Source organism: Dromiciops gliroides, chromosome 2 (assembly GCF_019393635.1).
Source record: "Dromiciops gliroides isolate mDroGli1 chromosome 2, mDroGli1.pri, whole genome shotgun sequence".
NCBI lineage: Eukaryota > Metazoa > Chordata > Mammalia > Microbiotheria > Microbiotheriidae > Dromiciops > Dromiciops gliroides.
This window is the reverse complement of record NC_057862.1, coordinates 293,818,712-293,836,160: the sequence shown is the minus strand read 5'-3', so window position 1 is coordinate 293,836,160 and position 17,449 is coordinate 293,818,712. Positions and strand designations below refer to the sequence as shown.

Genomic DNA, 17,449 nt, shown 5'->3' with positions numbered 1-17,449 from the left:
GTATAAACACAGGAGTAAAGAGAAACATGAAAAGGTAAACATGAATGAACAACAGTAAATCACAAAACAATAAAAAATACTTACATTCAAATATGGGGAGATGATACATATGTCCCCTCTGACCCTAACATCATTGGGGTCACAGAGGGAGTCTAATTAAACAAGTCCTAGGAGTGGTTCTGTTATGTCTTGATCTTAAAAGAAAGAGGGAGGGGGACAGCTAAAATTATTTCACATAATCAGGCTGAACAAGTAGACATCTTGTTTGTATAAATGAGGAGGAAAGGAGGGACAGCTAACACTTGAACCTCATTCTCATCAGAACTAACCAAAAGAAGAATATACATACGCTACTCAATCCACTGAACCACCTATTGTTTTGAACTCTTATCAGCATCACAAATGGCCAATCAGGAATTCTAGAGAACTAATAATGAAACATTTTACCACATCATGATAGAAAGGTGAATGACTTAGAATGCAGAATTAGACAAATATTTTTTAGGACATAGCAATGTAGAAAATTTTTTCTATCAACTATACACGGTAATGGGTTTTTTTGTGTGTGTACATTGGGGAATGGGGACAGGATGAAAGGGTGAGAAAACTAATCTTGATTGATTTAAAAGTATCTATCTACATATATATAATATATATGCATATGTGTATTTATGAATGTGTACATATGCATATTATATATAGATGGGAAAATTTGGGAATACTGATCATACAATGACCAACCATAATTCCCAAGGACTCAGGATGAAAAATGCTGCCCACCTCCTGACAAAAAGGTGATGGACTCAGAACACAGATTGAGACATATTTTTTTAGACATGACCAATGAGAAATTATTTTGTTTTGCTTGACTATCCATACTTGTAACAGGGATTTTGTTTTTCTTGCTCTCTAAATTGGGCGGGGGGGGGGGGGGTGGAGAACAATAAGAGAAATGAAGTAGGAGGAGAAAAAGGAATGATCTTTGAATATAAAAATTTAATTTAAAAAAATGACAGCCTACAAATAAGATTCTAAAATTTTCTGCCATTACTACAACACTTTTTTAAATCAGAAGTTTTTATCTAAAAACAAACAAAAAAGAGAAAACCAGGGGAAAAGTCCCGAGAAACTTAGAAACCAAGAATCTGGGGGAGGAGGAAATTGGATCAAAGGTTGTCCTCCTTACCCTTCCCGCCCCCCTTCCCCCCCCCCCCCCCCCCCGTGCCTAGGACAGAACACAGGATGGGAAAGGCTTCTCTGCTCTCCCAGTGTCCTAGGGAGGAAACAGGGGAAAATCTCCCCCACCTTGGGAGACCCTGTCCTGCAGATGGTGGCAATAGGAATAGCAAGAGACACAGTCATAGTGGTCCAAAGGATGTTGAAGCTGGGGAGAGAAGTAAAGGATGGGGGTGGAATGGACTTGAGTGGGGGTCACAGGAAGTAGTCAGCCACTGGCTTCTTGGAAGGGATGTCCCGGGTTTCCTGGGGTGCAGCTTCAAAGATGGTGAAGTCTTTCTGGAGGTGCTCATCCAGCTCCAAGATGGCTGCCACATTTCCGCGGCGGTAGCAGCAGTTGGGTGCTGACCACACGGTGAGCATAGTTTCATTGAAGAGCCACTTGTCGCCTTCCATCATCAGCTGGTGAGCCTGGCATATCATGTCATAGGCTGCATTGACCTGGGCCACTACATCACTGCCAAAGAGGTAGCCAGCTCCTCTGGGACTCACACCCCAGTCCATCGTGTCTTCAGGGTCAGACCAGAGCAAGTCACACATGGGCCCATCATGAGGCACCTCCTGCTTCCGGTCAATCGTCCGGATCTGGTACAGGGTGTGGATAGAGGGAGAGAGGCCCCCATGCACGTCGATGATGGCGGACAGGCTGAGGTAGTCAAAGATCTCAGTGCAGTAGCACCATACAGTCACTGAGCCATACTTTCGCAAACACTCGTCATAGAAACCGTAGACTTGGGTGATCTGCCTGCTCTCATGGTTCCCCCGAATCAGAGTGATGCGGTCAGGATACCGGACCTTGAGGGCAAGCAGCAGCAGGAATGTTTCGACGCTGTAGAAGCCTCTGTCCACAGAGTCCCCCATGAAGAGGTAGTTGGTCTCAGGGACATCGCCACCCACTCTAAACAACTCCTCGAGATCACAGAATTGTCCATGGATGTCCCCACATACCGTGACGGAAGAGTCCACCCTCTGTACATTGCTCTCCTCCACCAAGATCTTTCTGGCCGTGGCGCACAGAGCCTTGACCTCGCTCTCCTTGATGAGCTCGCAGCGGCGCAGCTGCTCGATCTGCCGGTCCAGGTCACTGATCTCCGCCTTGGTCACCCCGCCTCACGCGCCCCCACCCCCGTGCGGGGGGCGAGGAGCGGGACGCATCCAGGGGTCCGAGCCCTCCCTTCTCCGCCCGCCCGCACAGGTGTCTCGGGTGAGGAAGGACTCCTGAGGCTATTACTGACGCGGCGGCTCCGGGACCCCACTCTCGAGCCGCGGGATCTGGGCTCCACTTTTCTACTACAACACTTTTGAGGCTGAGTTTCTAACATGTTTGGAAAGAATTTCTGCAGTTTTTATACATTTCTTGAACTTTTTGCAGCTCTACCAAAGGCTTCTTTCCACTCATTAGCACTTGTATCTTAAAGACCCAATTGGTTCACAAACACTTCCAAATTGCTGGGCAACTTGTCAATATGAATATATCAAGAGATACGACAGTCTAAGTCTTGCCAAAATCTAATTGTGTTATGTCACCTCTCTCCATGTTGCTCTCTTCATAATAAAAAAAGACAGAATGAAGAAAAAACCTCCATGCCCTAGCCTCACCTCCTCCCCGCCCCCCAACCTTGTAAGACTCCTTTATAGTATAATCAGTCTCCCCTCAACTCTGAAACTCCTCGATACCTTGGCTTCTTCTGAGAGAGCCTGAACTAATCTTAATTATGCAGTTATCCTAATTATGCAAATTTATTATCCCAATTTAAGCCCCCCTTTTCCAGTGTATACACTTTGTTCACACCACCATGCAAGCAGCCATATGTCAAATAGCAGTGTATTTAGTTAAGAAAGAATTTCAAGGTAATTCATTAAGGAAAAAATAAATAGGCAACAGAATCCTTCCCAGTTTCTGCTACTTCCAATGCAATCTCCTATGGGTTCACATGCTGGTGGAGAAGTAACTAATTACAAAGGAAATGGGTAACTTCACTCAGCAGGTAGGAAAACATAAGATTTAGTGCCAGCATGAATATCTATAATAGCCTTTCAGATGCAGGATTTTTCCTTGCCTCCACCATCATCCTGGCATCTCCTTTCATAAGGGGCTGATCGCCTGGGTTCCCCTTCTCTAGAGTCTATTGAGTCTACTTATAGGAGTTGCTTTGGCTAGCATCCCCAACCTACTACCTGGCATCACATGGTATCAGGTTGCTTCAGCTTTCTCCCGGCCCTCTGTGACTAGGGGGAAAAAGGGCTGTTTTGTCAACATCATGCCTACCCCCAAAGTCTCTCTTCTTCCCTAACCCAATTTATACTCCCTGGTGCATTCCTTGTACCTAGGAAGAAGCTTTATGGGAGTCTGATATCCTTGGAGCTTCTCCCATGAGTGATAGCTCTTTTGTCTCAGTCATTATGAGCAATGAGGTCAGATTAAGAGTCAGTCATTGTTAGCAATGACCAACATACCATTATTACGTCTTTTCTTTGGTAAAAATGTGTAATCATTGCAAATAAGAGCAGATGCTGAGTTATATTTGTAGGCACATATCATAAAACATCCGGTAATTTGCATAATATATTTTCAGACAATTCTCCTAGTTACATAGGCTACATACACCGGCATGTAATGAGGCACCTAGGTGGCTCCGGGTATAGACTGCTGGACTTGGAGTTAGGAACACCAAAGTGTAAACCATGCCTCAGACACTTAATAGCTGTCTTAACAGCTACCTAACTATTAAGTTGGGCAAATCATTTAACCTCTCTGTCAATTTCTTCCTCTGAAAAATGTGAATAATAATTGCACCTACATCATAGAGTTGTAAGGCTCAAATGAAGCAGCGTATGAAAAAAATTTCGCAAACCCTAAAGTACTATACAAATGCTAGTGACTATTATTACATGCAATATAGAGTACATAAAATATCCAAATTAGAGTATAATTTTGTAGACAAATATATAGATCATATGCAGAAACATTAACAAATAGCATCATGTGTCATGACTGAACACAGGCAACCATACGTGCATCAAATGCAAGACCATTACAATATGTACAAAGTACATTTTAAATATACTTCACTAGTGGTCACTACTTGATGACATGCAATTTATTAACCCATTATTTCTACATTTCATATTTCAATCTGGTTACTATTTTAAAATCCCTGGCATGTCTACAGTGACCCATAGTCAGTCATAAGAATCTTGGTGGGCCAGAGGGTCCAGGCTAAATGCTACCACATTCAACCCAAGAGTCAGGCTCTATAAGTGGCCTCAGTTCCCCTGGGGTCCCAAAGGTAGAACAGTAGCTGTCTTCAAAGATGAAAGCTGTAGCCTCTGACTTTAGCCCTCCCACAGGATACCATTTGAGAAAGAGGTTTGCTAGAGGCCAGGACAAGTCTTAGCAACCTTCTCTGACCCAAAAGAGAATACTAGCATGCCACATTTGTCATTTGGATCATAATTTGGATGCTCTAGATGTAGACCATTGTCTGACATCAATTGTCCATCAGGAACATGGAGGGTCCTGCTTGGAAACTGCTTCACCAACTCTTCATTGCTCCCTATTGTCAGAGAATCCAACCAACTCTAGGCATCAGATTGTTGTAATATATCATGTTTTCAGGGTTCCAATCAGATTTGGGGGCTATTTTGTAGATTCCTTAGTCTTTCAACAACTTCGTATTATATAACTCTCCACTAATCAGCTTTTGTATGTTTTATTAAACACCAATATTTTAGAGCAAAATGTCAACTCCTGGCTAGAAGTTCTGACTTCATACTTAGGTGTTATATTGTTGTATGACCCTTTCCAAGCTCTTTGGACTTAGATCCTAGCTAGGTGATAGGCATCCTTCAACTGATCCTTCATCTAAGTGATATACTGGTGTGTTAGGAGTGTACTAGGGCTATTTTGAACTACCTTACAAGAGTTGTAGAGAGTTAAGAAGCCACTTTGGTGAGATAGTGAGTTAATTGTTGTTGGTTTTTTTTCCCTAGTAGTGTCCAATTCTCCACATTCCCTTGATGGGAGAGAGGGTTCTTGTCAAAGATATTGGAGTGGTTTGCCATTTCCTTCTCCAGTTCATTTTATAGATGAGGAAACTGAGGCAAACAGAATTAAGTGACTTGCCCAGGGTGACACAGCTAGTAAGTATCTAAGGCCAGATTTGAACTCAGGAAGATGAATCTTCCTGACTTCAGAACAGGCACTCTATCCACTGTGTCACCTAGCTACCCAGTGAGTTAGGAAGGTGTAAAAAGATTATCTTGCTGTGAGGACCTAGTTGAAATTATGTTAACATAAATTTGTAGTGTACCTAGTCAGCAGAGTTTCATGATTTTCTCCAGCTTTGTTTAGCAGCATCTAAGTAGGGGCAAAGGCAGCTGATAGTGGGAGTAATTCATCTCTAAGGCTTGGCAAGGCAAGATTTGGTGACAGAATAAAGGGGCAAGGGATTCCGAAAAAGATAAAAGTATAGATTTTAATCAAGGAATCAAGATTGGGAAGGGAGGAATGAGTAGCTAGTACAAGGCAGATGGCTTGGGAAATAACTAGGGTCAAAGGACTGAATGTCATAATGAGGATTAAAAATCAGAGTTTAAGGTTATAGGACAGAGGGAGAAGTAGAATTACAACAGATTGTGATCATAGAAGGGAATTTCAGTTCATAAACATGAAAGTGGATGTGGGTGATAGCAATGATTCTATATATTAAAGTTCTAAAGACTTGCTGGTGCTCATGCTCTTCAAGGAAGTGGTATGAATCAGTAATACTTTGCTCCAGACCTACCAAATACAGTTCTCATACTTCTTATATGTTTCTATGGCCATTTGAGGTGAGCAGAAACAGTTCCAACCTGGTTTTGGAGTTCTCTCTGGCCTCATTGTCCAAAATTATCAAGAAAATCTTTCATGGCCATGGAATATCATCTTTGTGTTGGATCAGTTATTGTCTGGTACAGCAGTTCCTTGCTTAGTTCTAACTTCTGATTCCCTGTTACTAATGGGATGCCCTTTGGGGAGCTTAAGCTTGAGTTCCTAAGGATCATTTTCTTAGGCAAATGACTTCATAAAAGCCTTTATTTTAAGGCAGCTCCTGTCAATCATTTAAGGATAATGAGGGCCAAGAGGGTTGATCCAGTCTAGCTATAATACTTACTTCCAGCAGTGGCACACTCTCTGGCGGCAGTCCTAAAATCTCATCTGTGCTTTCTTGTGCAAACCTCAAAGTTTACTGTATTTTATAGATTGCCTTCATGAGCATCACCTAGATTTCTGATTCACAGGGCCTATAGGAAAGGGCATCTGTACTATGTTTATCTTCCCTGGCTAATAATGCATGATGAACTTATAATTGTCCAGTGCTGCTATCTATCTCTGGATGGCAGATTGGCAACATCCAACTTAGCACTTGTCAGACTATAAATAGTTGTTTGTTGTTCATCCATTCTTGGAATAGAACTCCATGCACATAGTCTTGAAGCTTATCAGTGACAATCCATGTCAAAGCCAAGCATTCCAATTTGTGAATAAGATAATGTTACACTGTCAGTGAGTGCTCTGAGACAAGGTTTCTGATGGCTACTGTTCTGCTGGTTTAAAATGGCTTCCATGACCTATACACAGACATCTGCCTGTAGGTGTGGTAGTGTAGAAATTTGCATTTCTATAGTACCTTAAAGTTTGTGAAGAACGTAACAAATATGATCTTATATGATCTGTACCATAACCCTGGAAATTAGGTACTACTAGAAACTGAGAGTTAAAAAACTTTAATTAGTAGGGAAGCATGACTATTTTGGTTGCTGGTGAGAAATAGGTGAAAGATTACTAGCCCTTTTAGTCTTTACCAAGCTTAGACCCCAGAATTTTTATTGGAGGGATTTTTATTGAGAAGAGTCTTATTCCCTTTAGATTCACCCATCTCCTTTGCAGTTTTGCTAAATGGTACCCAAAGGAAATTACTTGCCTGGACCAGGTATATGAGGAATTTTATGACCACATTTCAGATGAGAGATAAATTGAGTAAATCACAGAAGCAATAAAAAGAGTCAATTTAAAAGACAATCTTAAAATATCTAAACACTTTCTTTAGATATCAATCAACAAACATTTATTAAAAGTCTATTTGTGGGGCAGCTAGGTGGCGCAGTGGATAAAGCACTGGCCCTGGATTCAGGAGTGCCTGAGTTCAAATCCAGCCTCAGACACTTGACACTTAATAGCTGTGTGATCCTGGGCAAGTCACTTAACCCCCAATGCCCCACCCCCCAAAAAAAAGTCTATTTGTCAGATACTATATTAGGTGCTAAGGATATTCTCAATGGAGTCTGAATCAGAAAGGAAAAATGTAGGGATTCTAGATTTAGAGCCTGAAGAGAACTTAGAAGTCATTGAGGCCAACTCTCTCATTTTACAGATGAGGAAACTGAGGTTCAGAAAAAGGAAGTAACTGGCCAAGATGACAGCTATCAGCCTTTCAGAAATGAGATCTTAGAAGTTGTGATCTATCCAAGACATCTATCTCAGCAAAGACCAGCAGATGGTAGCAGGGAGTAGATGAGCTGCCCATGGGTCATCTCATGCTCTCCATGTTGAAGACCACTGTCTTAAAACCCACAGTGATTAGCACATTAAATCATCATATAAATTATAGACAAGTTGTCTACTGATGCAAAAGCACAAGAGCTTTAAAATCCAGTAAAATTTCCTTCTAAACTTTGGTATTTGGTCTAGAGAGAATAAATACCGAAGCACAAAATTAACTCAAAAATGGGTTCTGGGTCATATGTGACAAATGTGCCTAAATGGGTTGTTTAAATATATATACACAGATCACAGATAGCAGGGATAGATAAGAGCTGAGGTCTGGTCTTCCTCTACTGAGAGAAAGAGATCCAAGATCTATACCTTCACTGTCAGTACCCTACCTGAGGAGTAGGGGCAAACAGGTACTGGGAGCACCATGGAGGCTGGATATTTTTTCTTCCAGTCTCTGAGAGGGGTTTCAGGATACAATTATATCTATCTGGCCCCTCAATAAATGGTAATCAAGAGGATGATAGATTCAGAACAAAATTTACTTCCCTGATGTCTTTTAAAGTGGAAGGTAGTCCTAAGCTTCCTCTCTCTAGCCTATCTTTTTCCCATCATGCACTACTTACACAAAATACTTTCTCAAAAACCGAAGCTAAGTAAATTCTTTTATCCAAGCAAAATAGTAAATAGAAGTTGGGTAACTTATATAGATTAGAATAGACAAAAACCAACAGCAACCCAAGAGTAAATGAGCTTTTCAACTAGGCATAAGATAAGCACTAAGCACAAATACAGAGAGTCAGATTTTACCAAGGATGTCCTCTCTCTATAATTTCTAGGGTGGCAAGCTGGAAGTCAGGGACATGTGAAGGAGCTGACTTCCTCTTCATGTCTTTAGCTTGTCTCTCATATGTCTCTGAAGACTCTTTGGAATCAACCTAGTAAGTCCCTTACACAAAAGAGATACAGCATTGCATTCAATATTCTCTCTATAAGCAGGAGTCATTTTTCCCTCTGCTTTTACAGTAGCACAATCTCCCCACTCTCACCCTCAGGCTCTCACTCCTGCTTCAGGGAAAACAAGGTTACAATGAGCTTTAATTTTTATTTCTAATTCACCCACAACCTTCATAAGCCACAATATGGAAATTCATAGAAGGGTAAGGCAGGGAACTGGCAGGTGTCTTCTTGGATGGTCCAGGAATCAGACTCATTTAGTGAAACCAATGCTAGACACAAAGAATTTGGATGATTCAGTAAAACCTGGTATTGGATATACAGAAAGATAGGCTAATCTCACATCTCCAACTACCTTTCAGACAACTCAAAGTGAATGTCTAATAGACATCTTAAACTCAACATGTTCAAAGAAAATGAACACATTATCTTTCCCTCTAAACCTTCCCACCCCAACTTTCCAGTTCCTATAGAGGACACCATTCACCTAGGTGTTGTGGAAATTTATTTTGATTTGGGGACCCTACCTTTAGGCTGAGATTAGAAAGCCTTAGGCCCTCAGGGTCTCTTCTGTGTGGGAGGTGCTGGTGCCCCTCCCCCTCTGCTTCAGCTGAGCCAAAAAGCCTCGTGGGCTGTACAAGATATGCCAGGTCAGACAGCTGGGGGAGGGATCCCCAGCTCCCTCTGCCCTGAGCGGATCTATCTGAGAGATGCTGGGCTCTGGTGTAGCCCGTGCCGAGGTCCCAGGTGCGCAGCAGGGGGCACAGCCCCTAGAGCCCTGGGTGTGGTATGCATGAGACACTTGAGCGTCCCTGTCCCCCCAGCTGCAGCCCTGGCTGGTGGATTAGCTTGGTGTGTATGGGGGCACAAAAAGCGCTGAGATTTGAGTGGAGAGAAGTAAGATACATATAGACCTGGGAGTTAGATGGCAAGTGAGGCTGAAGGACAAGATTGGGGGACTGACAAGATTAGAAGAACAGAGAATAGGCTGATGAGATTAAGAGAGCAGAAAGGCTGGAGCACTAAGAGACCAGGGAAGGAGAAAGAGCTAAGAGCAAGAAAGGACGGAGGCCCATATGGAGAAGGGTGACTGACAAGATTAAGAGAACGGAGAAAGACGCAGGGGAAGGCTAAGGGACTAGGAGCAAGGAAGAGGCCAGAAGGTTAAGAGGTTGGAGAGGAACGGACAGAAAGGGGCTACAAGGAGGGAACAGAGACTAGAGATGCAGGAAGGAGGCCAGAAGATTAAGAGGAAAGTTAGAAGAAAGTAGCTGAGGAGTAAAAGTAGAACATACCCTAAGGCAAGAGGCAGCCCTTATTGTATTAAAAAAGTTCCAGGGGCAGCAGGTGGAAAGAGACACCAGAACACAGTCAGGTTGTACATTTTATTTCCCTGTATTTTTATGTTTAAATAGTATCTCATAAATAAACTCTGCGTTGATTATTTAGTTAAGAGGTTTCTTAATCTTTTGCTTATCAATTTTGAGAGTGGAGCAGTGTGGTGGAACTTTATAAATGGCCCACATTAAATTAATACCAGTCAGATAGCCAGTTAGTCAAAAATTCCCAGATTAAGTACCCCAGTCAGATTAGTTCCCCCAAATTAGCCCTAGTCAGTTTAAAATATTTCCACAGTGTTATCGTTGATTCCTCACTGTCTCACACTCCATATTTAATCTCTTCTTAAGATCTGTAAATTTCACCTTTGCAATATCTGTCAAATATGCCCCCTTCTCTGACATTGCTATCATTCTGGAGCAGGTCCCTATCACCTCAGGCCTGGACTATTTCAAAAGCCTTCTAGTGAGTCAGCTTGCATCAAATCTCTCTCCACTTCAACCAATCCTCCATTCAGCCACCAGAGGATTTTCCTAAAGTGAATGTTTGACCATTATCACACACACACACACACACACACACATACACACTGTCCCCACCCTACCCCTCTACCACTCAATAAACTCTAGTAGCTGCCTATCACCTCCAGTATCAAATACAAAATTCTCTGTCATTCAAAGCTCTTCATAACTTAGTCCTTCTGTTTTCTTTTTATTCTTCTTACATCCTACTGCCTATGGACAGTTACAAGGTGTAATGAATAGAGCACTGGCCCTGAAGTTGACAGGACCTGAGTTCAAATCTGACCTAAGACACTTACTAGTATGTGACCCTGGTCAAGTCACTTAACCCCAAATGTCTCAAGCATACAGGATCATCTCCAGATGTCCTAATACATATCTTGTTTTTGTTTTGGGGTTTTTTTTTGGGGGGGGGGGTTGAGGGACATCAGGGGTTGTGACTTGCCCAGGGTCACACAGCTAGTAAGTGTCAAGTGTCTGAGGCTGGATTTGAACTCAGGTCTTCCTGAATCCAGGGCCAGTGCTTTATCCACTGTGCCACCTAGCTGCCCCCTCCTAATATATATCTTGCCATTGGACCCAGATGGCTCTGGAGGAGACAGTGAGGTTGGTGACTTTTCACAGCTCTCCCTCACTTAAATCCAATTCACCGCAAGTCATGACATCACCCTGATGTCATGGTCCTCTTCCAGAATGAAGGACAAACAACAACATCTCACTCCCTGCCATGCATTCTTCAATCCAGGGACACGGGTCTCCTGGATGTTCCACCAAGACTCTCCATCTATCAGCTCCAGACATTTTCTCTGGCTATCCCCCATGCTTGGAATGCTCTCCCTCTTCATCTCTACCTACTGGTTTCTCTGGCTTCCTTTAAATCCCAATCTTCAATAGGAAGCCTTCCCTCTGCTAATTATTTCCCTCTTATCCTGTATATAACTTGTTTGTATATCTTTGTTTGTTGTCTCCATTAAATTCTGAGCTCTGAGGGCAGGGATTGTCTTTTGCCTCTTTTTGCATTCCCAGCACTTAGCACAGTGCTTGACATTTAGTAGGTGCTTAATAATATTTACAGACTATTAGGTGCTCTGCTTTTGGCAGAAAGAGACCTCCACCAAACATTTGCATACTTGAAGTTCCACATCACCACTTTAAACAGGTTTCTATGGCAGACTTGTGATGTCTTTCCTATAAACTTCTATTTTCTTTCTGTTTAGATGGTTTATACTGACAAAATCACTTCTCCCCATTTTGACTTTTACCCCCAAACTTCCCATTACTCTCTTTAGTTCCTGGATTTCTTCATTTGAATAGAACTTTTAAATATATAATGCCACTCCCCCTGCCCTTTTTGTTCATCCACTTTCTTTTGGGTAAGATATGGCGATCCAGAACCATAGACCAGTCATGGGTTTCATCCTATGAAGTCTCAGTGATTCCTATGAGGTCAAATTTGTCCCCTTCAATAAGAAATGCTAGTTACATGTATTTGCTGCCAAAACGTTGGGTATTTGTCTAGCCTTTTTTAGATTTTGTTTCCTGTGAATTTCTTAGTGTTTCAATTAATATTCTTATTCTTTGTCTACTCTTAATGGCATGTAACTTCGGGGTGGGGTATACATAGCTAGTCCTCTTTCCCCATCCTTTTTTATTTTAGATGGGATGGCCACATTATTCAAATGCCAAATGCACACTTGCCTAAAAGACTATTTTATGGAGAGCTCACAGAAAGAAAGCACCCACATGGTGGTTAGAAAAAGCAATATAAGAACACCCTCAAGGTCTCTCTTAAGAACTTTGGAATTGGGGGGCAGCTAGGTGGTATGCAGTGGATAGAGCACCGGTCCTGGATTCTGGAGGACCTGAGTTCAAATCCGGCCTCAGACACTTGACACTTACTGTGTGACCCTGGGCAAGTCACTTAACCCTCATTGCTCCACCAAAAAATAAAAAATTAAAAAAAAGAACTTTGGAATTGATTGCATGACATGGGAGACACTGACACAGGACTACCCAGCAGGGCATACCCTCATCAGAGAAGGTGCTATGCTCTATGTGCAAAGTAGAATTGAAGTAACTCAAAAGCAACTCGAGGTGTACAAATTTAGAGAATCCAACCTAAATGTCTACATGGATTATTTGTGCCCAACCTGTGGTAGGTAGTACATTCCAAGTTCAAATTGGTCCAATCAGCCACAGTCGGATACATTGTGACTTGACTCTAACATAGTGATGTCACTTTGGTCCTCTTCAAGAATGAAGGACAACCAGTATTTTAGAGCACTTTTGACTAGAATAGCAAGACACCTATATCCTTACCAGTTTTTGTTATAAATTCCATACTCCCCATTAACAGGAATCTGTCAATCCTACATTGTAAACCTTGATTCAGAAATCCAAATCCTATTCTCAGACACTGCTTTCTTAGATAGCTTTGTACTTCCCAAATTAATTTTTCCCTTTTATATCAAATGCCTTTAATGGACCACAGTAAAGAAAATACAATCTGTCCCCCTGTGGTCTTCAGTTTCTTACCTGAGTTTATAAACATTGCCAATACTTTTAAGGTACCTTCTGGAAGTGTCATTTGTGCCTAAATGAATGACCAGAAGTGGGTAGTTGCCATTTTCATAAGTCTTGGGAGGTTTTGTTAGAACTTGGATATATGCCCCCAGGAAGACAACAACTCTATCGTTACAGTCAGATTGACACAAAATTGGATGATATCTCATAATTTTTTTTTTGGAGGCAATTAGGATTGTGACTTGCCCAGGGTCATACAGCTAGTAAGTGTCTGAGGCCAAATTTGAACTGATTTCAGGGCTGGTGCTCTATCCACTGTACCACCTAGCTGCCCTTCATCTTATAATTTCTGTAGGAAAGAGTGAGGTTTCATATATAGACAGCTTTTTCAAGAAGTATTGCAAGGAATGGAGAGAAAGAAGAGATGGTAACTACCACAGATAGTTCAAAGGAAAAAGAATTAATATTTCAGTCTATTATGTTCTTCTTAGGATGAAAAGCTGCTTCTTCCTCCTTAGCAGATTCAGCTCTCCCTTCTTCAGGAAAAGCCTCAAACCAGTTTTGAAACTGTAATTTTACAAGTGATTTTTTTCTCCTCTAACACTCTTCCCTTTTCCATTATCCTGAAAAGGGTCAAATCTTCCCTAGCCCACCTCAGATTCCCCCTTTTGCAAAGTTAGTCTTGCTTCTGTTTCAGAAATGTTCTTTGAGCCCTGTCAACTTCTCCTAACAGAGATAAGTCACTTGGCTGTGCCAGCAATACAAACATTGTACATTTAATCAAGTCACTGCATAATTTCCTCCATTCTCTGCAATGGCTGAGATGTTCATCCTTTCTCCTCTGAACTACTTATGGATAGTTACCATTCCATCTGTCTTCCCCTTCCCTGCCAAACTTCTTGAAAAAGTTGTCTGTTCACGAAGCATCATTTCCTCATTGCCCTTTCATGTTCAGTTGTGTTCAACTGTTTATGACCCTATTGGGGGTGGGGGTGGGGTGGGGGAGGGAGATTCTTGTAAAGATACTCGAGTGGCTTGCTATTTCTTTCTTCAGCTCATATTAGATGAAGAATCAAGGTAAACAGGGTTGTGACTTTATGCAGGGTCACATAGCTATTAGGTTTCTGAGGCTGGATTTGAATTCATGAAGATGAGTCTTCCTGATTCCAAGCCTAGTGCTCTATCCAGTGCACCACTTGCCTCCTTGCCCATTCTCTTCCTAAATAGGAGCAATCTTCATTCTGATACCACTACTCTACTGAAATTACTTTCTCAAACCTGGAAGGACTTACATGAACTGATGCTGAGTGAGAGGAGCAGGACCAGAACTTTGTACACAGTAACAGAAACATTGTGTGACGATCAGCTGTGATAGACTTAGCTCTTCTCAGCAGTGCAATGATCCAAAACAATTTCAAAGAACTTATGATAGAAAATGTTCTCCACAGCCAGAAAAAAGAACTGTGGATTCCAAATGCAGATTGAACCATACTGTTTCTACTTTAGGGCTGGTTTTTTTTCCTTATTTTTTGAGGTTTTTCCCTTGTGCTCTGATTCTTCTTTCATAATATGATGTGATTGTACATATATAACCTATATTAGACTGCTTTCTGTCTTGGAGGGGGGGAGGGAAGGAGGGGAGAAAAATTTGGAACTAAAAATCCTATGAAAACTAATGTTAAGAACTATCCTTGGGCAGCTAGGTGGCGCAGTGGATAGAGCACCTGCCCTGGATTCAGGAGGACCTGAGTTCAAATCCGGCCTCAGACAATTAACACTTACTAGCTGTGTGACCCCGGGCAAGTCACTTAACCCCAATTGCCTCATCCAAAAAAATCCCCCCAAAACCCAAAAAACTATTCTTACATGTAACTGGAAAATAATAAAATACTTTAAAAAATTACTTTCTCAGAGGTCACAAATAATCTATTTGCCAAATTTAATAGCCTTTTCAGTCCTTATTCATGACTATTTTATAAATATTGACCGACCTCTCCCTTAGTGTTTTTTTTTTTTTAGTGAGGCAATTGGGGTTAAGTGACTTGCCCAGGGTCACACAGCTAGTAAGTGTTAAGTGTTTGAGGCCGGATTTGAACTCAGGTACTCCTGACTCCAGGGCCGGTGCTCTATCCACTGCGCCACCTAGCTGCCCCTCCCTTAGTTTCTGAGATGAGTCTCACAGTTTTCCTCCTAGTTATCTCTTTTCCCTATCTCCCCCCTTTTCCAAACTCTTAAGGTCAATGTTCTCAGAATTCTATTGTTCTTCTCTATGTTCTCTTCCTTAGTAGTTTGATTCATTCCACATAGATGACTCTCTAATCTGTATTTAGCAACACTATTTTGATTGCTATTCCCTAAAGCTTAAGGCCTTGGCAGTGATGGGGAAGAGAGTAAAGTGTGCAACAAAAGGTGATGAGACTCAGCAGCATGGAGAGGTACCTGTAATCAAGGCCAGAAATATCAGAGTAGGATGCTGGCAGCAGGCTGCTCCACTCACTCTGAAGAGTAATGAGCTAAGCACAAAAACAGTTGTTAATCAATGTTAATGGTCAAGCATTTATTAAATAACTATTATGGGGCAGGCATTATAGTAGGGCCTACAGAAACAGAAACAAAAGTGAGACGGTCCCTGCCCTCAAGAAACTTAGTGATTTACAATATAGTCACAGAAAGTGCAAGATATATGCAAAATAAATACACCAGAATGGGCGTGGGGCAAGATGGTAACAACTAGGAAAATGTTTCCTATATGAAGTGAGCTGACCTTTAAAAGGAGCTAGGGGTTCCAAGAAGTAGTAATGAGGGGGTAGAGAATTCCAGGCACAGGAGGAAATATCTGAATTTGGAGGAAAGATGGGATTTGTCTAAAAGACTGATATGGATTGCACAGTGAACTCACCAACTAACCTGGGTTTAAAAACAAAACAAAACCAAAAAAACCTGTATAGGAGATGGAAGCAAGACCAGATAGCAGAAAGTTAATATAAGTGTAGCATGGTCCTATAAAAACAGGTTCCAGAGGGCCAATGATGAAGTAATGATGGCCTCAAGATGCAGAGTAAGACATATAATTTTGGACACAGTCAACAAAGAAACTTGTTTTGTTTGACTATCAAATGTTACTTTTTTTTTCTATTTGCTCCCTATATTTAAACTTACATCCCACTTATGAAATTAAAAACTCCATTTTTTAAAATGGCATAAATATATCACTCTGGAATCAGGTCAGTGGACCAAGGCTTTCCAGTAATTATGAATTGCCTCTAAGTTCCATTCCAGGTCTAAATCTAAGAATCTATAGTAGCTATTAATATTTGTTGATTGATTTTTTTTTAATGTATTCATAATTAGTACTGGGATTTAAGTTACCCTTAAGTGAGATTGTTTTCTTTTTTTGGCCAGTTTTTAGTTCATTATAAGGAATGATGTAATTTTTAAAACACTTTTAAATTAGGGCCATGTATTTACAGTTGGAAGGCACCTCAGAGATCACCTAAATCCAACTCTTCATTTTTTAAATAGAGAAACTGAGGCCCAGAGTTTGGCTAATCTAAAGAAATAGCAAGTAGCAAAGCCAAGATTCTAACCCAGGTTCTGATCCCAAATCCTTTGACATTTTTCACTATTCCATGCTGCCTTTCATTAGGATCCATACCTTGTGCAGACCTAGACCCAAAGGGACTGACTGGAGTGGGGACATGTGGGGAGGAAGAAACACTGCCCACCACTTCCAAAAGCTACCCAAGAATAGGAGCCAGCAGATCCCTGGCCACACTCAGATCCATGATTCGCTAGAGATCAGTGCCCTTGGTTACCACTGCCAAACTTCCTCAACCCCTCCTACTCCCCCACCCCTCAATCTCCTCCTCCAACCACTCAGGTCAAGCAACAAATCCAGGACCAACCCAACCCTTTCTGCAACACTCTTTGGAGACTGTGAGCTTCACTATTCATCTGTCACTATTATCCTATGGCTTCTCCTCTTATCCCTATATTAATCATTGGCCATTTAGAAAATTGTCCCCAGCTCCCTCCCTTTCTCTTATCCCCATTCTCTTCAATCTTGCCCTACTTAATCACCCACTCCAATACTGCTCCTTCATTTTTCATTGTGTCTTCTGGAATTCCCATTCCATTGTGAACTCACTCCCCTTTCACGCTCAACCTGTCTCATATTACTTCTAGTGGCCATCATTGAGACCTTATTCTCCTCTACTGATACTGTCTGTCCCCTTCATCAATGACTGTTCCTTCTTTTACCCCCTTCTTCTTTTCCCTCTTCACCCAACATTGGTCCTGAAAGGGAAGTCAAAATACCCCTTAATCACCACTGCTACTT

At 41.6% G+C, this 17,449-nt stretch overlaps 1 protein-coding gene across 1 annotated transcript; it reads right to left on the bottom strand.

The window, feature by feature from the left end:
• Positions 1-1,431: 1,431 nt before the first annotated feature.
• Positions 1,432-16,895, bottom strand: LOC122738755 (serine/threonine-protein phosphatase 4 catalytic subunit-like). Its single transcript, XM_043980682.1, has 3 exons — positions 16,852-16,895; positions 15,550-15,623; positions 1,432-2,345 (listed from the first exon to the last, which is right to left on the bottom strand). The coding sequence occupies exons 1-3, from the start codon at positions 16,893-16,895 to the stop codon at positions 1,432-1,434; spliced, it is 1,032 nt and encodes a 343-aa protein (XP_043836617.1).
• Between the last annotated feature and the right edge of the window lie 554 nt (positions 16,896-17,449).

Bases quoted from the DNA above. Each gene is read 5' to 3' on its own strand.
- LOC122738755 (XM_043980682.1), bottom strand. From the start codon at position 16,895: ATGGATCTGAGTGTGGCCAGGGATCTGCTGGCTCCTATTCTTGG. The intron at 15,624-16,851 runs GTAGCTTTTGGA...TTTTGTGCTTAG, and splicing joins CTGCTGGCTCCTATTCTTGG to CTCATTACTCTTCAGAGTGA. The intron at 2,346-15,549 runs GTACCTCTCCAT...GGGGCGCGTGAG, and splicing joins ATTTCTGGCCTTGATTACAG to GCGGGGTGACCAAGGCGGAG.